The 24579-nt window shown below is 44.8% G+C and overlaps 1 protein-coding gene across 3 annotated transcripts in view; it reads right to left on the reverse strand.

The window, feature by feature from the left end:
• Positions 1-24579, reverse strand: part of Gls (glutaminase) — a 65479-nt gene continuing 40900 nt past the window's right edge. The window contains exons 15-18 of one of the 3 annotated variants that reach the window (XM_075955987.1): positions 5815-5876; positions 5065-5141; positions 4908-4971; positions 1-2567 (exon numbers count right to left, since the gene is read on the reverse strand). In XM_075955987.1, coding sequence (XP_075812102.1) covers positions 2411-2567; positions 4908-4971; positions 5065-5141; positions 5815-5876 — 360 coding nt within the window. In that variant the 3' untranslated portion in view covers positions 1-2410. Of the gene's footprint in view, positions 2568-4907; positions 4972-5064; positions 5142-5814; positions 5877-21616; positions 23994-24579 lie in introns of those variants that run through there. The other 2 variants (XM_075955989.1, XM_075955988.1) reach the window with 2 other exon arrangements.

The following is a 24579-nucleotide window of genomic DNA, read 5'->3' on the forward strand; positions in this document are numbered from 1 at the left end:
TTGTTTTCAATACATGTATTTATTAGGCTATAAAAAGCAACACTACCTGATCTCATTTAAAATAAATATTTCCCAATTTTCAGAATACTTACAGTTTATAGTTTGAAGATTTCATTTTGGGAAACGTCGGAAGTAGATACATTCAAAGCTTTGGACTCCCCAGGAGGGACCTAAATCCCACATCAGGTCACCTAGTCCCTGACAGACAGCAGGATCAAGAGCAAATCCAGCTGTGCGGCTAAAGCGCGGTGTATCCCCAGGCATGGGTATTACAACAGGGACAGCAGAAACAGCAGCGTAAACAGAGCTTCAAACCAACATGACCATGTTCCCATGATACAGAAAAATTACACAAGATCGTAAAGCCAAAACAAAACAAAAAAATAAGATCTTTGGAGTTTACTGATGGCAGCAGTAACAGCTCATTCAAGCATTTAAACAAAAGTGTTCTCCTTAATATCAGCCACTAGCAGAGAGCCGGGGCAAGACCTGGCACATAGTCATAACACCGTGAGGGGAAAGAGCCTATTTAACCAGGCCACAAAGACTGTACAAAACGGCACTGATCTTAGAAAAGATACAACTTCTGTTTTCAAATAATATACAGAATAACATTCAGAGAAGCCTCGGAGTCACTGGTGATAGTTAAGTCACGCATCGAACCACACAAAGCCAGTTGCTTCTGGAATAGCGTGAGCTCAGTGGATTCCAACTAAAACGCGGTCACGCCTTAACTTTGGAGCTGATGTCCCTGCGCAGAGTGTAGTGCTTGACTGCCTGTCTCGAGAGGCTTGTGGAAGCAGAACACAGTGGCAGGGCTGGATGCCTGCCCACCATCCTCCCACAGCTCCTGGAACTTAGATCCATGGTGGGGGTGCCTGGCTCAGGGAAGGGGCACTCGTTAAGGGTTTCATCAAGGGGGGCGCTGGCTAGGGAATGGCAGGGGACGGCTGAAAACGGACCACAGCAGCTTGAGGCTACTGGATACTGTGCCGCCAGGCGTCAGGAAACTCGGGTGCAGTTCTGTGTTGATAGCGAGGGTCAGAGACTCTGTGTTAACGTGGTAACCACTGCATCTGTATAGTTGAGAATTCTGCATCTTCCACGGGCAATTTCCAAGAAGTGCATTTGTGTGTGCACACGCATGCACACATGCGCTTCATCACCAGATGTCCTCACTAACAGAGCCCTCGTGTCTCGGAAGTAGAATAGGGTCCACTGTGTTCAATTGCTAGAAAACTGGGTTCTCGCTAAGGTTCCTTTGACCTGTTGTCTAAGTTACTCAGAAATCACTGTTCCAAAACAAAGACATGGGGAGTCTAAATTTACAAGGACGTCATCTTTCCTGACTGGTCGAGTCCGCCCGAGTGTTAGGAACGGGGGGGGGGCAGTGCAGAGTGACCCCCCCAGGCCTCGGGAAGGGACAGCTAGCCTATGCAGACTGTTGCCAGCAGGACTGAAGGGAAATGTCTTCTGCGGCTGTCCCTACACGTGTCCCTGCAACTTTGGTAACGGAGAGCATGTGTGAACTTTTCTCTGTTGTAGAAGCTGAAAGAACGTCCAAGTCTGCAGTAGCACTGACTTTCCTCTTAAGCTAAGTTAGACGCCTGAATCTTGGTTCCTCTTCTGTAGATAACGGCCAGGCTCTGTCTCTGGGCTAGGAATGTGAGCACTGCTGACTTGCCGAGGACACACGAGACTGCAGAGCATGCCGGCACTCACTTTCCCAAGGCCTCAGAGAGGCTGGCCCGAGGACCGTATGAAAGGAAAGGTCTCAAAGGTACTAGAACTATATCCACGCGTATGTTTTGGTCACCAAACGTATCGTCACAGAGTCCCTGATAAAACCTAGTCAGAATTGGCGAGTTCTATGAACGGCTAGCAACTATTTTAGTGTTGAAGGAGTCACCTTGACGCGAGGGTGAGAGGACACATTTTAAATACTCAACCATGTGCGTATAGTTGTTCGAACACTCAAGCTAATCTATATTTAAAGTCTTGAAAACCACACTGGTTTATCTAATGACAGCATCAACCCCGGGGGTAAACTGTACAACGAAGCTTAGCTCATAAATGCCTATGAGGATATCATCACCCGGGGATTGAAAGTTTACAACACACACAACTCATGAGGGCCACACACGTCAGCTAGCATCGGTAACTAACTATTCCTGGACATCAAATTGTGCAACGCAAGAGGTAACTATTGCTCACATTATGAAGGGAGGTTCTTTTATTTCTATTTTTCCCCAAAGACATCAGATTTTGTCCTGTGCGCACAAGGAAGGAAACTCCAGTAACACTGACATGACAAACGCACAGTGCACATCACTGCCAGACAGAAATATACATGTTCTTCATAGCCATGTTCCACAATCGATTAGGTAAGTAACCCAAGCCTCTCGGACCATTACAACAGCCCATCGAGGTTCTTGTGGACAGTCTGATTTTCCTTCCCGTTGTCAGAGTCCCCTTGGGGTGTGTACTGGACTTGGTATTCCTGGAGGATTTTAAAGACGTCGTGGTGTCCGAAGTGCAGCGCTTCGTCCATGGGGGTGTTGTTCCACCTGCAGCACACAGACAGGGGCGTCACTACTCAGCACTGCTGCACAGAGACGGCTGCCCAGCATCCCTGGGCTCTAGGTCCATCCCAGGTCCCCTGGCCACTCAGGGTCAGCGCCATTAGCAGCATCACAAGTGAGTACGGCAAAGGCGCCCAACAGCTGGTCTGAGTGAGCCATCTGGTACCCTGGAGGACAACTGAGGGGCAGAGGGGTCCTGTGAAAAGACCCCGCTTCCATACCCACGTGCTAAGGGAGGGGCACGGAAGCCAAGTCTAGTATTGCGGGTGTTTAAGGCAGTAACACGCATCATCCCAACCTTTCCCAGAAAATTCACGTTCCTGTGAATTCAAAAGTCACAACATCCTCGTGACAACGAATACATGTTAGATAAGCAAGACTTGCCCAGAGGAAGTGACCCTTTTTCGTACCCAGCAAGGGTAGGGGGCTGCAGGCTTAACTGGTCCACCGCCTGACCAGAACTCGTCATCCCCACTGTGAGAGGAAGATGGAGATTCGAGGACAAGCAAAGAGCGGTCACAGCAATGAGTCAGCCCAAGGCCCAGCAGACACCCGACATGCTCCCTGGCTCCTGGCTCCTTCACAACCCATGAGCCCGCCCTCTCAGCTCCCTCTGCTGGTTCCTGTTCCTCCCCCCCTCCCTGCTTTAGCCTCTTTCCTTCATTCTGTATCTCCCCTCAACCTTTCACCTTAATGGGTCACAACATAAAGCAGAGACAACCAAAAGTGCTTAAGTTAGCATTCGGTGTTTCTAGTGGCTGTCCTTGATGTTCAAAATCAGGTAAGTATCACTTTACGTGTCTCTTATGTTTCTCAAAAAACATGGCTCTAAGCCGGGCGGTGGTGGCACACGCCTTTAATCCCAGCATTCGGGAGGCAGAGGCAGGCGGATCTCTGTGATTTCGAGACCAGCGTGGTCTACAAGAGCTAGTTCCAGGACAGGCTCCAAAACCACAGAGAAACCCTGTCTCGAAAAACCAAAAAAACAAAAAAAAACAACAACAACAACAAAAAAAAACACAACATGGCTCTAACATGACCAAATGTTTGTGTTAATCTGTGGGTGGGGGCATCTGCCCAGTCTTCTTTACATCTCTTCCACCACGTAATGAAAAGTCTCTCGGGAAGGAATACACTATTTCACTCCTACTATTGGATCAATAGCTAACGTGACTCTTATCAATGGGAAAATCTGCCCGGGTCTAGGCTTCACTCTGGATGCACAGTTAAATCCACAGCTACCAAGTTAGCCAGCTACCTTTGCCTATAAGACGGACGCTTGTGTTTCCACATTCTCAGAGGCAAATTTGGAGTGGAGGAATTCACATAGTGTTCCCAACGTGCATTGCGTAGGCAGTGTTTGAGTTCTAAGCACAGCGAGACACTTCGGCCTCTTACTCTGACGGGCACTCTGACGGGCACCATCCTGGCAGATGGGGGAGGGCTGTCAACGCAACTAATTTCAATCACTGTTTTTAATGGCCACCGGAAGGGGGAGACAGCCAACACGTCGCCACCTTACAAAATTGCTAGCAAATTTCAGATACTGACACTGGCTTCTCACTTTTTGTACACTGAACCAAGAAGATTTAGTCCCCCCCCCCCAAGAAAAACCCAAAGGCTTAGTAAGCTGGTCAGCTCCCCAGGAGGGTGCTAGCTTACTCCCACCTTCGTGCAGCTCTCGGGCTCCCTTCTGAACCTACTTGTCCAACGGCACCAAGTATGATTGTTCCCTTGCATTCTTCATAGGCTCTGCCTGTCCTCACTGTGCACGCGGCTCACCCAGTCCACTCTAGGAGGGGATGCCCAGGGAGTGGGCACAGCAGTGCCTGTTCAGCACAGTCCGGGCTGGGAAGTGGTCATGTGGGCGAGGGGGGCATGGAGGAGCAGCGTTCTAGGTGGTTCTTCCCACTGCAGCACAACACCCTTCCTCACTCGGTGCCACCCAGTGTCCTTCTCTCCAGTGGACCACTGAAAATTCAGCTTCCACAAAGCCTTCAAAAACTAGCTGTGCCAAATCCAGGGATACCCATCAATGCCAACACACTAAAGATGAACGTTTTTTACAAACTTTCCCACCCCTCAGTGTTGTCTACCGTGTGCCGTTAGTCCTGTGAGAACAGAATTCCCATTTTATCTTTTCAAGTACAAAGCTGTGTCTTCTTCATATGGGCTGACTGATATCTAACCTAAGATTTCCGAATAAGGCAGGCTTTGACGTCACAAGCAAGCCCCTTGATGCATTCACACGTAGCTGTCACTCAACACGACAATCCCACGTATTCAGACTGTGTTATCAATCACACTAGAAGGCAATGCACTCACCTGTCCTTGGGGAAGGGGTTCACCTTGCAAGCTTCCAGCAAAAATTTAACCACTTCCACATGACCTGCAGCCCCCAACACACAAAAAGAGATTTTAGTTTTGAGAAGAACTGAATTCTGTAAAAACTGTAGCAAGCGGTTGGCGGTTCATGCATTACCTTCGGCGGCAGCCACGTGGAGGGCCGTTCTGGAGTCGTAGTCCCGCTGCTCCATGTCCATGGCCGACAGGGCAAACCTGAAAGTCCGAAACAGCCATTCACTACAGGCGGTCAGGTTAACCGGGTGGTAACAGTTACTCCATCCGTTCAGGCCAGGCCGCTCATTCAGATCCCACGCTCTCCCAGCTCCACTAATGGTACCCAGCTCAGCCAGCACAGAGCCGTGGGTGAATGCCACGTGACCGCTCCTCCTTAGCTACTTTCCAGTGAGATGAGCATCAGCTGCCGCTCCCAGAACTAAGCTTCGTCCCATCATGATGCAAATCCAGGATCAGCACCAAAGAGGCAAAAACGCCCATAGTAAAGCAGTGTGCTTCCAGCAGGCTTCCCCTTCTTCGACTACACTGCCTGGAGTTACCCGTGCTGCGAACGCTTTTAAAACAGCATGGAAACCAACTTAGCTCCAAGAGGGAGCTCTCGCTCGGTATTCAGGGGCCCATGGCCTTTCTGGTCCTGGTAACGTGCGCGGCACCGAACACCTACGTCACCAGAGATCCATTACAGCCAACCACTAGCCAGTTAGGGGCCAGTTACCACAAGAAGCAGGTCCGAGACACGGGAAGTGGGGGCCCGCTATAAGTGCAAGTGGGGTTCTTTGTATCTTATTCGGTGACCTGTATTGTAAGTGTGGGTGAGACCTTAAGACCTTCAAACACCTAAAGCCACAGCGCATCCACCCGGCGAGCATACCTCCGGAGGGCAGACACATCTCCAGTGTACGCAGCGAACAGAAGGTTTATTACCGACTTTACCTGCGAACAAAGGAGAGACAGACATTTGCGGGAGAAGGCAGACACTGCTGCTGCCACGTAGGCCCGTGTGCTTCGAACTTCCGCTGTGCTGGTCAATTATCTCAGGGCCATACCTAAAGAATGCACATGGCCTTTTCTTTTACCAGGACCCGTGGAAAAGTCTAGACACAGACTGACGCTCCTAACACCGCCATCTGCAGTTAGGATGACCTGGGAAACCTCACACAGAATGTCTCACTACTGTGAATTAGTGTGCATATGGATAAAGGGCGTATCGCATACTGAAGCCACTCAGGCTACAGCAGTGTGTCGTCCCTGGCAGCATCACTGTCCCCACTAGTTACCGACTGCTTGGCAAATCTGAGAGAGAAGTGTGTTCGTGTCACCGTAAACTTGAGAACAAAGCTGCTCTTCACTGGGAGTCAGGACGAGTGCCCAGGTGACGGATGTAAACTGCGGTGTGCTCAGAACGGAAGACACTGCCTGAGGGTTAACCCCTGCCACAGACGGCTCTAAGGCTTAAGGCGCATCTACTTTCGATACTTATCTGCTTGTTTTTACAGTTAAATGGAAGAGGCTAGTGATCCTAAGACCACTCAGTTATGTCTGCCTCCATTCAGACTGTCTATCCCTATTTATTAAAAACCAGATACTACTAATCATACTCTGCCACGTCTACATACACCATCATACGCTGCCATGTCTGCACCCTGATCACACTCTGCCACGTTTACACCGTTACACCCTGATCACACTCTGCCACGTTTACACAGTTACACCCTGATCACACTCTGCCACGTTTACACCGTTACACCCTGATCACACTCTGCCACGTTTACACCGTTGCACCCTGATCACACTCTGCCACGTTTACACCCTGTAACAACAGCTTGCATTCTGCTGACTCAACCGAACAGGACTCAGCGGTAGACACATTAGTCTATCTGTGACACAGTGTAGCCCAGCTCTCGGTGAACAAAGACACAACCCTGGAACTGTTTCCCTCCAGACGTGAAACCTGACAGCCCCGGAACTGTTTCCGTCTAGACGTGAAACCTGACAGCCCCGGAACTGTTTCCGTCTAGATGTGAAACCTGACAGCCCTGGAACTGTTTCCTTCTAGACTTGAAACCTGACGTGGCCTTCACTCAGTGGCTCCCTCAACAGCTTGGGAACTTGAAAGCCGACTGCTGAACATTGTTGAAGTCATGTAACTTAGCATTTAAAGCTGGACCTAAAAACTAGCCCAAACATTCTTCATGAAAATAAAGGCCATATGGTTGGATATTTCTTAAAACATTAAACTCCCTTGTTGGAGATTCGTGGGCGTATGGGACTCTGTGGAGTCCAGAGGTATGGGACCCTGTCTAGCTACGAGAGCGACACATCACGGCTTACTAGCTATTACCCCTAAAGTTCTCCATGCCTACTGCGTCAGCTCACAAGTTCCCCGCTGCTGCCAGGCACTGCTGCTCCGGAGCCAGTGGGGGATGGGGCTTTCCCCATGAAGATTCTGAAAGTACGTAAAGATTACTCCTCGTGGGAGTGTTTGGCTTCCAGGAAAGGTGGTAGAAAACGGGTCCCATTAGTCTCTTGGTAACTCCGATGGTTCTGCTGGGTTACAAGTCACCACTCACGAACACAGTGCTTGACATGTCCAGAAGAAGGCGTAAGTCATTAGAACAAGTTAGAGACCATTGTTGAGTCACACCACAAGGTGCCGGTGAACCAAGGGCCTTCTAGAGGAGCCATCTCTCCAGCCCAGGACCAGCTCCATCCCCAGCTCCCTTCTGCTGCGGGGCCGAACAACTCTTAAGGCTACTGTTTCCCACTTTCTTTCATTAGCTTCTTTTATACTTTCTGCAGGCCAAGGCCAGGGTGAAGAACCCCACCGACGATCCTAAAACAGCTGTCACAGACAACACCATTGGCCGGATCAAAGCCATTTCCACAACTCCCCTCAGTCTTACTCAAAACACTGGCTTCTCTTGCCTTCAGCTCCTGCCTCCGACCACAGTACTGTTAACCACCGAGTTGTTTCTTCACGGCCCACGCAGGCAGTCTTGTAGACTCCGCTGCTAGGGTCTTCGCTCCTTGCCTCCACTTCCCTCCTGCGCTGGCTCCCTTATGTCTGCCATCACACACACAAAAACCCTTCACTCGGCATTTGGCCCTACAGTTCTCTTTCCAGTCAGTATTTTCTGAATGTTTTTGACTTCCCTGAGAATCACCTTCACATTCTGTGACCAGTAGTCTCCAAGTTCCCGTACCTTCCCTCTCTCACGACTTCTCCCAAGACACTGCAGCTCCCTGAACACCCCTCTCTTGACTGCTATGCCCACTCGCCATCCTGCCTGTAGCACCGTCTCCCTCAGATGGGTTCCCAGGTTCTTCTAGTCAGAATGGCTTCCCCTTTAAGCTCAAGTTCCAATTCTAACTCTATTATTCATTATAAATTATTCCTAATTTCTAACTCATTGGCTCCACCTGACTGTCCAGCTGGCATTTCACATTCAAAATCGGAGACAGGCCTGAGTCCTGGGCCCTCCTGCTGACTGGCCAGCGCCGGGATATCCAACCGGCACGCCACCCTCCTGTCTGAATAGATCTTGGTTTGTGCTGCCTTCCTCTCCTCCAGGATCTCCTAGCCCACCATGACACAGTTCAGGTCTTGTTCATTCTAAACCCCAGAAGTCACCGAGAGTCGATGCTCCACAGGGAGGGTAGCCAGCAGCAGCCTCTTTCACCCACCGAGAGCGTCTACCACACACTACCCACGTCTGTGCTTACCATCCGCACCCAGCTTCTCCCTCCAGCACTGCTGCTCTCGGCCTGCCTAGGCCGCAGCCTTACCTCAGGAGGACTGCGATGGCCTGGCTCCTCCCGCTAACTGCTACCACAGGAGCCCAGAATGGCTGCACATCCGTCACCTCTGCCTTACCTACCGCCTTCCACTCTGCCAGGACGTGCGGGGCTCAAAGGTTTTCGATCCCCTGGTGACACTGCATGCCATTCTCTGTGAATGCCTGACGGCTTTGCCCCACCAGGAAGTTTTTGCTCATTTTGCAGTCAAAGCCTCCACTTCTCCCAGGAACTCTTTTCCCACAGTGAGGAGAGACCCTTTCGCATTACCCAGGTCAACTCCTGAAGACTTGGCCTATCTTTCCTTCACTCTTCACCCCTTCCTGACCCCACCTTTTTTTTTTTTACCACCTTTGTCCCATTACATATAAACTCCATGTGAGCAGAAATCTCCTTTTCTTTCCTGTGACCTGAGTCCGTCGTGGACCCTGACGTGGCCATCAGTACTAACTAAATGAATTCTCTCCTGAAAAGCATCTAACATCCGGTGTTACCACTGCCTGGATCCGAGAAGTGTTAGCCCAGCTCTCAAGGTTCTTCAGTCTTGCTAATCCGTTTTCCCTCTCAATTTCGACACAACAAAGCTGTCCCACTCACGAAGCCCTTGTTCCCGCTCCTGCTTGGGTTGGGCATCTCTGTTCTCACACTGAAGCCGTTCGGACTTCCTGCCTGCACCGCGTATCCCAGGACCCATGGGTAGATGTGTTGCCCCACAACCTGAACATAGTCTGCTCCTCAGCCACAGTGCGTGGGCTCTGAGTACCAGCCCCTCCCCCGTCCATTTCTCAATGAGCTGTCATTGGTGCCCCCTGGAAACACTAGTCCACTAGGTGCCTGTCTGTCTCCTTATGGCATCATCACATATGACCCTACGGTGTATTTCCTTTTAACCCCAGATTCCGGTGTCCATAGCAATACTGTCTTACCCGCAGTCCTCAGCTGCTCCCTTTTCTACACAGTAAAAGTCCTCATGTGGTTTAGTTACTGGACACATAACTATGTGCCTACATGCCTTTGTCCTGGGGTGGGCTTGCTTGTCTTCAGTGCTGGGCCTGAACTCAGGGCCTTGAACACTCGAGAAAGGTGTTGTGCCAAGCCCTTGGCTTTTAAAATCCCCAATTTAGAGCCAGCATCTTTGAAGATAATTCCTGTGCCTTGCTTAGTCCCTTAACCTCTGACAAAAAGAAGGGCCGAAAGATACATTCTTATGAGGCTGAGGACAGGCTTATCTTACAATATAATTAGCCTATCTGAGGCTCACTAACACGTAATCCTCACGCCTGTTTCAATTCGGATAAATACAAACTGAAATGAAACGAGAAAGCAGGGAGAACAAACAGCAGTTCTGTGATACACAGGAGGGACGTCAGCTCGCCTGAACAAAACCGACTAATGGGTACCTAACCATGGAAGTTTATTATTATTCTCATTAAAACAAAACGCCTGAATTTGCTCCAAATCAGTAAAAAAAAAAAAAAAAAAAAGGTTTGCTCACAAAGCATCTCTCAGACAGGAGGTATCACATGTCTGGGTATCATAAATCCCAAACGCCTCGGTTTTCGAGTCCCTACTGGAAGCCCTGGCTGGCTCTGAACTCACGTCCTCCCGTTCAGCCTGCGGGCTCCTGGGATTACAGGGATGTGCCGTCTACACCACCCAGGTTTAGTTTACATAATTCATGGAATGAGGTGTGGGCAGAGCACCAAGAAAGAAAAAGAAACGAACAGCTTCAAGACAGAAGAGGGGCATCATTTACTCAGGGGCAGATGTTTTCCTTCTTGGCTCACTTAGACTGAAACCCTACAGAAGGGCCGTGGTGAGGAAGCTAAAGAAAGGCCCCGTGACGCGCAGCTCTGATGCACGGCCAGGTCAACCCTGAAAACGTGGCCGTGCTAACGGTCAGAGGCTCTTCCCAACCTCCCTCTCCTGACACCAGAGGTCCAGGAAACAGTGGGTTGGTTCACAGGGACTGCCAGAGGCATGGAACCTGCTGGATTCCTTAGTGACGTAAACACAGACCAAACAGGGCAGGAACAGGAACCTCTGCCAATCCAGGGCTCTGACGTTTAGTGCGTACCTCCCCGCAGTGAAAGCTCCCTGAGGACGTGTAGGCATCAAAAGTTTACAAATTCAAGGCTGGGTTCCCGTGTCGTGTGTGCTTTCCAGTCCAACATTCCTTATGTGCTCTTTGTCAGAACTTGCCAGAAGCAGACCTTAGTTTATTTGTACAAAGTCATGACAAGGTGGCACAAAAAATGTTACAGTCCACTTGCGTTCACCCGACTCCGGCATGCTGGGCAGGGTCAGAGCTTACGTTTCCTGCCACAGCTGCGTGAGTGTGTGTGTGTGTACTAAGCCTATCTAAAACATGACAGCAAACCTAACATCCCAACGTCTTCAACTTGTTCTTTTGAATTTCAGAAGGTTCAATTGTGACTTCTGTTTCTCAAATACCCTGCTAACTGCACCCGTAAGTAATAATTATTGAATGTATCGTGTTGAGTTTAAGCAGTGGGTACATTTTGAGAAATTCAACATTTACAGTTATTTTGGGATCCCTGACAGTCCAGATTAAAACACGTAGATTTTATTTATTAAATGCCACAAAGACTAAGAGCCTTGGCTTGAGGTCACACGGACACAATCAGTGATCTGGCCCAGATCAGGCATCTGTGTTCTCAGTTCTAAAGCTGACCAGGACGCAGTCCTCCAGATACCTTATATTCTTAGCCAAAGACGAGAAGGAAACTGAACAAGTTAGCTCTAATTCCTAATGGACCTCTGCTGGGAGAGCTGGGGAAGACTGGGTCCCTGGTTTACTCTTACTCCAATGGCATTTTCTAACTAGCCCATCACCAGCTGCAAACTGTGGTCCCTTGATTTTTCTTCCTCCGTTTGTCCCCATGTAAGACCCAGTTGTTAGACGGCTCTAACGCAAAGCTGAAGCAGGAGGCTATGAGGCTGTCCTGTCTGACCGGCCTGTTCTCCGTTTCTGCTCCCTGCAATATCTGTTGCATGGAATGGATACTCTGCCTGTTAAATAAACCATCGTGACTACAGGTCCTATTTTGTTTTAAAAGTCTCACTCAAAAAATTCTCAGTAACGTGTAATCGAGAAGGCTTGCTATAAAATGACTGCCAGCTAAAACAAATAAACAAAAAGTTGCCATTATGTAGTTACAAAATATAAAAGCGCAAACCATCTCCTCTCCTTGGCTGAGTCAAAGGCTCGGAGCATTAAACAAAAATGCTTTCTCGCCTTGTTGTCAAAACCTGTCTTCCTTTAAGAGTAAAACAGCCACCTCTTAAAGGAACATTTTTAAGTTGCCAGCATGTGGAAACCAAACGCCTTGCCAACGGAGGTAGAAAATAAACCTGTGCGGTGTTTGTTAACAGACATGTCTGTCACTTCTGAGCCACTGGACTATCGGCAGGGACGTGGTGAGAACAGCGTTCCGGGTGCTAGTGCAGTTAGGTGGGCTGAGCGGGAGGCCGTCTGCTCCTAGGGCGTCCAGTGATTGGCGCAGAGCTATTCGTATGCTAAACACCGACAGAGTCCATGCAGCCTGACCTCCTCGGTCAGCTCAGGGGATTACACGCAATCCCTATAGGATGACTGTTGTAGCCATTTTCCCTGCCACAAACACAGGGAGTTCTTCTATGGTAATTTCAATAGAGTAAACAAAGTCACTTTACTCTGAAAGACAGAGTTCCTGCTCTACAGAAATTTCACTTTTAAAATGCAAGGTTAAACATGGCAGTTCCAGACTCTAGTCTACTCTTCATTTAGCTCAAAAATAAACTGCTAAGCAAACCGTCAGTAATGTGAAATCTAGGTCTTGCTAAAAAGTGACTTCCTATTAAATTACAAACAAAAAGGGATTAAGATAATGTTATTTAAAAAAAAGAGCAGTCCCTCTCCTTGGCTGAATCAAAAGCTTTAAGTATTGCTACTGACAGCAAGGCATTTAAGGGACAGGATGGACTGATATCAGAGACAAGTGGCCCAGGAATCTGCCTGACGCCAGGCACCTCAATTAGGCCAAGAGATCTCCAAGCAAACACTGCAATGCCAAGATGCTGTGATAGGAAGTCGGAGATCCCAATTTTTAATGTCAATCAAAATTTTTTTTTAATGATGTGAAAACAAGGGAATAATCCAATTTGATTGTGAATGCAGAGAAGTTGAAGAGTGTATCTTAGTTCTCTGCATTTAATTCTCGAACAAGTGAAGTCCGAGTTTTGGGTTAATTCGAGTACGAAACACTGGCAATAATCGCTTATCTCGGCGGATCGATCCATCGTCTCTGCTACTGCTGGTGACTGGCCTCGGAGATGCGGCGCGCTCAGAAGCATCCTGCTCTTGTGGGGCTATGGGGACCAGAGAGGACTAAGCTGCTCTGGCGGCAGTTTCATTCACTCTGGGCTTCTCCATACACAAGACTGTGAGGCTTCACGGAGATGGGCAATATAGGTGTCATAAAGGACAGGGTACCACACGTGTAGGATGGAAAAGCGCTACGCCTGCTGTTTGTATTGTAACCAAAAAAAAAAAAAAATGAGCCCATCAAACCACTAAACAGTCAAAAAAAAAATCCAAGAGCCAAGTTTAAAAAGAAAAAAAGACATTGGTTAACAAATACAGGTTGCTTCAGTAAAAACACAATCAGGGTCACTGAAGCCCAAGGACGACTTACAAAGACCGTCTTGGGAAAGCAATAAATACAGACAAGATTCTGAAGAAGGGATGGGGCTCTATTTCTTCTGAGAAAGTCATGGCAGTGCTACAGGTAAATTAGGGCTTTCATTCAGGATTGAATGGCCACCCCTTTGAGATGCCCACTGGCAAATGGCCATCCCGAGACACACTGACTGCCTTGATATTAGGGGGACATCCTAATTCTCACGGCTGCACAATGAGCCATACCTAACTCTGCTTCACAGTCTGTGAGTGTTCAGTGTGTACTGTACGGGTCCACGCAGAGATGTGACAATGTGTTTTGGCGAGGAATCTTCCTGGTCTTCTGATCACCACTCACATTACAATGTCAAGAACGTCGAATGTATAGGAAGCTTCTGGATAAAGGGATGCTTTTTACTGTCTGATGTGTGTGTATCCCACATTCTCCAACATCTTTCCTAAGTCGTTATCATCACTTAGCAACTATTCCTATTTAAGCATGGACCATGTTGTTGGCTGCCTCAGCCTTCAGAGTGCTGTGATGATGTAACTGCCCACCATGTTCAGCCTAGCATTGGATTCTTCCAAGAATGCTTTCATTCTCAAAGTACAGGGGTCGGACGTGGCACAGGACGTACTTTATAGACACAGTCCACTTCAGACCAGCACACCAGCGCCAAGTTCTCTAAGTAGAACCACTTGGGGGCAGTGTACAATCTACAAACGTGTCAAGCATGGCTTCTGTGTGGAAAGAATTTCAAGTAGGTTCCAAAGCCAGTATGTTAAAAACCACTGGAAAGCCCTTTCTTTCCCAATCTCTTGCAGTTGCTTTCTGCCTAAATGCAAATTCAAGGTACACTCCCACGACTGTGAACTAGGCAGACAACCACAGCTACCACCCTAGCAGTATCTGAAGGGCATTGCCAAGCCTACTTTCTCCTCCAAATCTGAAACCTTGCAATCTACCTTACCTCTAAGCTCATGATTTATTTTCAACAGGAAGCACCTTCCCCGTGGTTTCCAGGAAAAAAAGCTAGCACAATTTGTAAACCCAACCAGGTCTACAATCTGCCTCTGCCCCTTTTCTGTTTCTTTTTGGTTTTGTTTTCGAGACAGGGTTTCTCTGTGTAGCTTTGGAGCCTGTCCTGGCACTTGCTCTGTAGACCAGACTGGCCTTGAACTCAGAGATCTGCCCGCCTCTGCCTCCCGTGTTCTGTGATTAAAAGCGTGTATCACCACCACAACCTGGTAGATGCTTTTTCATTTTTGGTTTTTTTGAGACAGGGTTTCTCTATGTAACGGTCCTGGCTGTCCTGGAACTCTTCTGTAGACCAGGCTGGTCTTGAACTCAGAGATCCGCTTGCCTCTGCTTCCCAAGGGCTGGGATTAGAAGCGTGCACCACCACCGCCCAGCTAAGCCTCTGCCTTTCTTTCCCTACTGTGTTTTACTGGAGGTGCTTTCCTACCTACCTCTCTAGGGTCTACTCCAACCTCTAGTTCTTGACAGGCTAATTTGCATTCCAAAGCCAGTTAAACAATTCTTTGAAAACAGGAGGCCTTGCGAGCTTACCCACCAAGAATAGAAAAAAAATGTCCATAGCATCTACCCTCATCATTTAAGTGAAATGGCATCTTAATATCATGAGCACCAAGTCTTCCTCTCAGTTCTCTACTGAGCTCAGCATTCCCAACTGCCAGGAACAGTCTGTGTCCTCCACCAGCTCCTGTCCCCTAGCAAAGGGCCCTTCTGCTCTAGCCTACTCAGAAAGAGGAGTCTCTCACGGCTCCACCTGAGGTCTGCCTTGCCGCTCCTCACTGTCTTCTTAAGCAGTAACTTCAGAGCTCTCTTACTCCGTCCTAATGGTCTCATGGTCACAGCTGCACCTTAAGAGCGAACACCCACAGCTCAAACACTGCTGGCGGTCAGATCAACAGCTCTGGCAGGGGAAGAGGATGCTCAAATATGTGACTTCCTTAGATCTAGTCCCACGGGTTCCTGAGAAAGAGGACTGGACTCCTTAACTATACTTGTGCTACATGTACCTATTACAGAGGCAACACTGGAAACAGAGCCAGCGAGAGTGGGTTCCTTCTCACAGGGCAGTTCTAGAATATTCCTAACTGCAGTACTGTATCAGAGCCTTCAGGACAGTGCATTCTGCTGTGATTTTGCTCAATCACCCACCCCCACCCTGTACACTTTCATCATTAAAGTCAAAACCAATTAATTATATACGGACGACTATAACCGACTTTGGTGACCAGGGAAATGTCATCTTCGTCACTGAATCATCATCATAGTTTCGATTCGGTGCAGAGGCTAAACTTACTCTTGGAACGATATCCTATTTGTAATCAAGAACTAGAACAGAAATAAATTCTACTTGGTGTTCTAAGGTATCAGACTTGGTGAAAATCTTAGATAAATTACATTAGGCTAAAAAGACAGTTCAGAGGCAGATGGATTTTAAAAACTAAAACAATTTGTTTGGAATGAAACAAGTTTTAGTGTTAACACTACAGGGGATGTAGTGAGCATTGCAGGCAACGGGAAACAAGCTACCTACAGCCCAAAGGATGCTCTGAGCAGTCGACGGACTTTATCATTCACTTCGGACAGAAGCTTCCGCTCTGGAACAGACTCCCGACCACTCCAGGTCAGGGCTGATCATGCCCACAACTTCCCAAAGCTTTACCTGCCACGCTTAGGTAAAAGGATCTTGGGAGATTTTTTTTTCAGAGCACTGCTAACATGGCCTGTAAGCACCTCTTCCATGATTAAGTTGTAGCGAAATTAACGTACAGAAAACCATAAGGTTTCTTGAAATTCTTGGCCTACAAAGGCCTTCTCAGAGTGTCAGCCCTTTTATTTCCACGGACCATTCTCATTTTAATGGTGACTTATGAACCACACAAGGACAAAGCAGAGTCGTTGTCAAGAATGAGCTGCTCTCTACACTCCTAGAGCTGTGTGAACTTAGGGAATTTAAGAGAACCTGTCCAGAACCTAGAGATGTACCTGTCTCGGGGTCTCCACGAGGGTAAGCATAATTCTCGGAACATGCTATTCACTGGTGGGTAACCTCACAGTAAGCACAGTGTGTGTCAGCTAGTACAGTGATCCTAGAAACCAAATTATTCAAATGTTAACATTATGCAGCCTCTGCTAGTGTTTCACATGCTTTGATGCTGGAGCTGACTGCTAATTGTAGACATAAAAACCAAGGAACAATGACAGAAACCCTGATCATTTAAGCTAACAAGGTAGACACCTGAACAAACCTGGGCCACGTGTGTTCAGGCCCAAACCTTTGGAGGTCTGACCCCAGGAAAATTAGCTCTCGGCTGTACAGCTAAGGCTCATGGGTAAGGCATTTCTCCCTGTTTTAAGGTGTGTCACTTCTAGGGACATGTCATCCTTCCAAACTTGTGATCAGACTACACAGGCTGGCGTGAGCAGAGGTCAAGGGAACAGTGTGCAGCGTCCACATCAGAGGGTTCACAACCGCCTGTGGCTCCAGCTCCAGGAAACGGTGGCACCACCAGGCTCCCCCATTCATGTGTATATACGCCCGCCCCCAACATTACAAAAAACTTTAAAAAGGGTACAAATGAGAAATGAAAGAAATATGGTATCTCTTCATGAAGTCAGCTTTACTCAGACTGGGGTAAGGAAACTTCAGTCACACAGAACTAGGAAACACTTGGTTCCAAAAATATTAAGATAGTGGTTGTGGAGCAGAACAAAATAAAGGGAGTTTTAGAGAAAACAAGACGCGCCTGTGGGGACCATCCACAGCAGCGCACGGAAACACTTAGAGAAGACAAGACGCGCCTGTGGGGACCATCCACAGCAGCGCACGGAAACACTTAGAGAAGACAAGACGCGCCTGTGGCGGACCATCCACAGCAGCGCACGGAAACACTTAGAGAAGACAAGACGCGCCTGTGGCGGACCATCCTCAGCAGCGCACGGAAACACTTAGAGAAGACAAGACGCGCTTGTGGCGGACCATCCTCAGCAGCGCACGGAAACACTTAGAGAAGACAAGACGCGCTTGTGGCGGACCATCCATGACACCACAACTACCCAGCACCTGCAAGCACTCTGGAGAAGATCCAAATGCTTAGCCCACGTCTAACAGTGGTGCCGGACAAAACTTGGCAAAACAACTATTACAGAAAAAGGAAACAACCCTCTCTCTACACAGGGCCCCTAAAGACAGGGTGACAGCATCCAGCGAACATTTACATCTCAGTTCTGAGAGTCATCTCAAACAATTCATTTTTTATTTAAACTGTAAATTATGGGAGCAGACATGAACCCAGAACGCATATACTGCGTATGTAAAGTAATGAAGACTAAACTACACTACGCTGAGTAAAAGAAGTTTGGGCTTTGTAGTTCACGTATGTTCTTAACATAAAAGGCTAAAAGGAAAAAGGAAATAACAAACACCAATACTACTGAATTGAAGTGGAAAGAAAACACGATTTAACGATGAAAATTCCTTCAGGGGTAACCAGGATAAAATTCAAGAAATATCTCATATTCTTCCAGAAGCAAATTATGATATGGAAAGATTAAAAATAAACAGGAACACTTAAAGGTGATACATGTCGGACTCTCCAGTCAGGATTTTAAACTTGAGTGATGAGGAGAACAGCAGTCTAGACACAGAATTCAATTAATTATAGTTTTACACATTATTAATTTCACTAACGCAAAGTTTAAGACTGAAATTATGTTGTCCCGTAGGGGACACTGCACAGTAATGATACAGGCACATGCGAAACATGGAAGACTTAGTTGTGAACTACAACTAAAGAGAGATTTAACAAGATTTGAGTTTTTAATTTCACAATAGAATAGTTCAATCATGACTATTTATACAAGCACAGTGATGCCAATATTCTAGCTTCTTAATTTGGCATGTAGGCAAACAGGATTTAGGATACAGCTAGACTCTTAAGAGCCGAGATTAGTGTATCTATACATCTGTAGGGAACTAGGCGGGTTTCAGCCGAGACGTAGAAACACAACAATCATTTTTCCTCCTTCAAACTTCCTGGAGCTGGGACTGAACCCAGGGTGAGCACACACCACATTGGGCTATACGTCTGCCAGAACAATACTTCTTGGATGGGAACTAAGTCTCACATTTTACAAGTCAATAAGATCTTAGAAAATGAATGCATTTCAAGTGCCCACTATGCTTAACATCTCTGCTCTAAATAAATAAATAAATAAATTTCCCAAACCACAAAGTGAAGAACCGTTTGTCAGATAATCTGCACTAGAGACAAAACAAATCAGGGATTTTGCTGCCGTCATCCACAGACACAGATAATGAGCAGCCTCTTATTTTACATGTTCTGGGGGAAGCCCAAACCCAAAGACAACCAGCTGCTTCTGCCAACACGACTTTGAATTTCAACTACTTCGTGCATTTTTCAATCTTACTTATATTTAACTCGAAAGGAACTTATTTTTAAACCAGTGGTGCAGCATTTATTTTTGGAGTCACACTCCTGCTACGCTGACTTTTTCAGGTTCCGGGGTAATAATTTTATTTTTAGAACTAGGGTGTAATTACGTAACATTCATTTCTAACCTGACTGGTTTTAATTAGCTGCACTATTACTTAACAAAGAACACAATTAAGCCGTTTTAATAAATGTTGATGGTACAATCAACCTGCCTGGTAACTTGCAGTCCTATCATTGCTAATTATGCCTCTCCTTAAAAAGTCTGTGCAAACGAGATTGCGCTATCCACCGGACGGCCACCACGAACAGCTCTGACAGGTACTCTGAGAGAACATTTAGCAGCTGGGTGGGAGCTTCTACCAGGGAGCCTTCGAGATCACATTTAATATCATTTAGTGATTCTCAGCAAATCCAGACGGCACACAAGAACAGAGTAAGTCATAGGATGTCCAAGACTGACAAAGACTCAACTGATTTTCTTTTTTTTAACACAAGAGAACCCTTCAACTGTTTACAGAACACAAATGCAATTATTATGTAACTCAGAGTCTCAAGTACATTGGAGGACAGAGAAGAGTTTCACTATGGGAACAAAAAAAAAATCACCAGATACGCAATATAAAAGCAAAGATGATTTCAGGTAAAAAGTTTTCCTTTCAAAAGTTAAGTCTTTCTAAATATGTAATTTTAATCGTTTACAGTATTAGAATTGAAAACATTCAGCAACGTAAGGTCAATACTTAAAACCCAGCAACACAACTACCTAAAATATTTACGATCAGCCATTTTCGTTTTTAAGCGTTTTCTATTAAGAAATGTAAGGAACGTCCAATTTTGTCAGCTCTATTTATATTAGATAGCAGGTTTTGAAATTTCTTCAAGTGTGACATTTTACAGTATCCACATTAGCAAACTATTGAATCTAGAGGAAAAAACCTTCTAAATACATTTAAATTTCTTCCATTTCTAGGAAATATAAAATGTTTTTTGAAATTGTACTGCAATTTGAAATGAAGCATGAATATATTTAAATATATGTCCATACATAGGTGTCCTCATAAGGTGTCCTCATCAGAGAACGGACTGACTGAGTGAAGAACAGTCTGATCTAAGTCAACCTGAACTAAACTAGACTTCATGGAGCGTGGTAATTAGCTTTTTACACCCCATCTTCAGGTGGCTCTGGCTTCATTACACAATGCATATGCAAGATCTAACAGAAGGTGGCAGAGAACTGAGAGGAGGGGAAAACCACATGTAAGTAAACTAAATTTAAAATTTAAGATTTCACCCTTCAACTTTAGTAGATAAATCAAGACTCTTAAAAAATAAATAACAGGGGCTGGAAAGATGGCTCAGCAGTTAAGAGCACTGACTGCTTCTCCAAGGGACCTGAGTTCAGTTCCCAGCATCCACATGGCAGCTCACAACTGTCTGTAACTGCAGTATTCAACACCCCCACACAGACAGACATGCAGGCAAAATGCCAATGTACACAAAATATTAATGAAGAATAAAGAAAATTCTCATAACTAACTTTGCAGTGAACTGCAAATCAACCTCTAAAGTGAAATGATAGTAGCATTAATTATTTTAAGTGAATAATCCTTCTTTATAATAAACTCTGGAAAGTGCGTAAGGTCACACAAACCTACAGGCAGGCATTCAGACATCCCTGCTTCCCCTGCCCTGGACTTTCCAGACACTGTTCCTTACTCTCCTGGCAGACAGCACCAGCAGCAAATAGGAACAGCAACAAGAAAAACCACAAGTCTTTAAAGTCAACACGAATAGATCTCGTTAAATTGAGACTGGCAAAAATTTTAGTTCTTTATGGCAAACCCTGGAGTAAGAATACAGTGATTCAATAAATCATCACAAAGGACTACACGGGAAGAATAGTTGTCATTTTCATAACCTGAGATGCACACACGTACATGTGCACACACTCAATGTCAGCAGTTCTTTCGCAGGAACAGAACATAAACTATTACACATACCACACTGAACACAATGAAAGCTGTTAACTAGAACTAAAAGTTAATTTGAAATATCACATGTTAATGCTAATTAATGCAAACAAGAGCACTTTCCTATTCAAAAGTTTTAAAATATATTTAGGGAATCCCTCTAAAACAGAAAAATGCCCCAACAATGAATGCGTGCAGTGTGTGCTTTGGATGGTCTCAGAAAGCTCCTGAAGGTAGACGTCTGTATTACAGTCAGCCCACACCACATAAACTCTATTCTGCTGAAAACAATTTTATTCTAAGCAAAGACTAAAAAACACTTTATTGTTTTGGCAGTGATTATCCCCTACTATTTGAACAACAAATAAAATTAGTTGCATTCTTCCTCAGAAGCAGAAACAGCCTGCAAATAGAATAAAAGTGTTTCTGGCTTTTACTTTTATGTGATTGTGTGTGTGTGTGGGGGGGGGGGTGTCAGCCAAGTCTTTCTTTAAATAATTCAAGTACAACCAATGGGAAAATCCCTCCCTACTATACATCATTAAAAATAAAATCTCAAATGACTTTCTGGTATTTTTAGTTTCCTTTCTAGGCAATCTTCAGAACAGTCAATATCTTCACAAAAGATAATTTTTTTCTAAATTAAAACCCCAAGTGTTTTTTTTTTGTTGTTGTTGTTATCTTAAATATCACTGGTGTTTTTACAGATACATATATATTAAAAAAAAACAATAAAATCAGCTTAAAATAAATTTATTGTACAATACAAAAAGTAGGCATACTGGAAAATAAAGGTACATTATTAAATATACAAAGCAAATGAAAAAGCTCAACAACAGAAATGTTTTAATCCAAACACTAAGATAAAATGCACAACATTTATGCTAAAAAGAAAATATTTTAGGAAATACGCATTTCAAATGAAATGTTAATGATGGCCAAAACAAGAAAACGAAAAGAAAAATACGCTATCATGTAAATGCTTGAATATCAAGAATCAATAATGGCAGGAAAAATTAAACCCAACAATCCTGGGTACTTCTCAAAGCATTTTATTTGAGAACACTGAAGGGGCTGAACCACTTCACGAACTGGCAAGGCTTTCCTCTCCTTCTCGTCGAAGTCTGCAGACACAGTACCTTACCCCTCTTACTCTAGTGTCTTCCTACACACTTCTGGACGCTTGTTCCTAACGGTGCTCCTCAAGCACAGCAGCTGACTTGATTCCCCCTCATGGTTGAGTGTGCATCCAAGCACTACCAGCATTATCTACAGGAAGTGCTACAAATTAACAAAGGAATTCTGAAATTTACAAATATGCACATGATATGAAAATTTTGTAAAGTAGAGCCAACTTCTGAATGAAACAGCAAATTCTGAGTACAGAGAATGTCCACGTGAGGGGCAGTGGCAAGACTTACGAGGCATCCAGTTAGGAAATGCATCTGAACACTGGAGCAACAGAGAAGTCTTTTCTAAAAGTCACCATGGAATTATTTAAATACAGAACTTAATACTTAAATTAGTCTGAGGTTTTTAGGTAGCACTTCTGGGGAGAAATTTCTTCTGTTAACACCACAGCTTCCAATCTCAAAACTGCTCACGAGGACTTTTCTACACCTTCCTATTTAGTATCTATGTCAATCAAGTATTGTTTCCTGCGCTGTCCTACTGCACATATGCCTAACTCTAAAAAGATGTAAGGCTTTTATTCTCAACCACTTGCCTAAAATTTACAAGTTTAAAAATGAATTTGAAAAAATAAATTTGAAATTGTGAGGAAAAACAAGATACATGGATGAAGGAAGAAATGCAAATAAATACCATAGAACTTTAGTATTTTTTGGCCAAGTTAAGATTTTAAAAATAATCCATATAATTGTTCTCAATCGGATAAATGGAGCCCATAGTTCTCTTGAAAAGAAGTTTTGATTCTCAATATTGCATTTTTAAAACAAACAGAAGCATTCAGATTTAACAAATATTTTAGTTGCACACGTAATACCTTCAGACTAAATTAATTTCATAAGTATGCTAATAAAAAGTTCAAAAAGAACAAAATTTATGAGATGTAATAATTTATCACAAAAGAAATATTCATTAGCACTTATGAAACACAATAAAATTACTAAAAGCTAAAAAACCAAAATTTACCATTCATACTTAAATACAACAAAAAAATTACATGAATAATATGAAAATACAATCCATTTTGAAGATATTTACTGTCTTTTTCTGAGCAGCTTTCTAACAACAGCACACACCGTTCTCACACACCTACGATTCTTTGGCTGAACTGTTTCAGTGAGCCGACACCCCTAATACACGGGGTTCTGACAGGACGAGGGGTGGCAAAACAAAACAAACACAAAAGCAAAACCAAAACAGGTATTTTAAGATATCTGATAAGTTCTAACTGCATTTTAAATAGTTAGAGCCAATTTATCACTATAACGGACATATGAGTAAACCAAAGCTAATTTTATAATCTACTGCTCTTTTAAATAAAATAATTTGGATTACTTTGCCTGTTTAGTTTTGTATTTAGCATGGAAGTACTTCATTATTGTCACTACCAATATCCTATCGGGTATAGCATAGGATAAATAACTGGAAAAGAAAACAGATCCATTAATACTTTGACATGTAGGTTTTAAAACTCATAACAATGTGGTTATCTGACTATATAGTGAAAATTTTAATGTAATTAAAGAAATTGCATTTTTGTAGTTTTAAAAAATAAAGCAAAATTTGCTTTACTTGTAAATGCTCGTCTAAAAATTAACAAATCTTTTCATTTCTTTATACAAAGATTACAAGCAAAAAAAATTTTTTTAAAGTTTTACGGCTCCAGTACCCAAGGTTGATAACAATGAAAAACTCAAATAAATACTTAAGTTTGGAGGGGGAAAGCCTAGAGTTGTTTCCCAGGTAAGAGCGGAGCTCTTGCAGCTAGAGCCCATGTCTTTAGCGTCTCTCCCCCAGACTCTCCATTCTATACACTACAGTTGTAGAGGTGTCCTCACTCGACTCGGGTGACACTTTTTTCCACACTGTGTCTTTTAAAGCAAGTTCTTGCTGGAGACTCTCATAGTCCAATGGTCCAAAGGAATGCTAGTTGTTCAAGCAACATACACAATTTATTAGTGCACTCGAGTGACGAAAGGTCCATGCTACAAAACGGTATTTTTCAACGAAGGTTATTGAGATCCATCAATATGCTCACCCACCGCCATCTGACATCGTTATGTGTGATTCATGTTGACTGGCAGGAAAGTTCCTGCACTGCCAGCTTTTCAAAGTTCCCAGACAAACTAACACACACATAAGCCAGCACTTACAAAATGTACTCAGCACACATTTAAATTACTACTTGTAAGTGCTTTTCTAATACACTTTCTATATACTAACATATTTCTTCATAGGAAACAAAGGAATGTTATTAAAATTCAACAGCAACTCCTTTGGTCCAATGAAAGAAAAAATTAAGTCCTGATCTTTGGGGGAGGAGGTGGTTCGAGGCAGGGTTTCTCTCTGTAGCTTTGAAGTCTGTCCTAGAACTCTCTATAGACCAGGTTGGCCTCAAACTCACAGGCATCCGCCTGCCTCTGCTTCCCAAGTTCTGGGATTAAAGGTGTGCACCACCACCGCCCAACAAGTCCTGATCTTAATAATAACTCTAAATCTGAAATGATTATGC

This window comes from Microtus pennsylvanicus, chromosome 22, assembly GCF_037038515.1.
Source record: "Microtus pennsylvanicus isolate mMicPen1 chromosome 22, mMicPen1.hap1, whole genome shotgun sequence".
Taxonomy (NCBI): Eukaryota; Metazoa; Chordata; class Mammalia; order Rodentia; family Cricetidae; genus Microtus; species Microtus pennsylvanicus.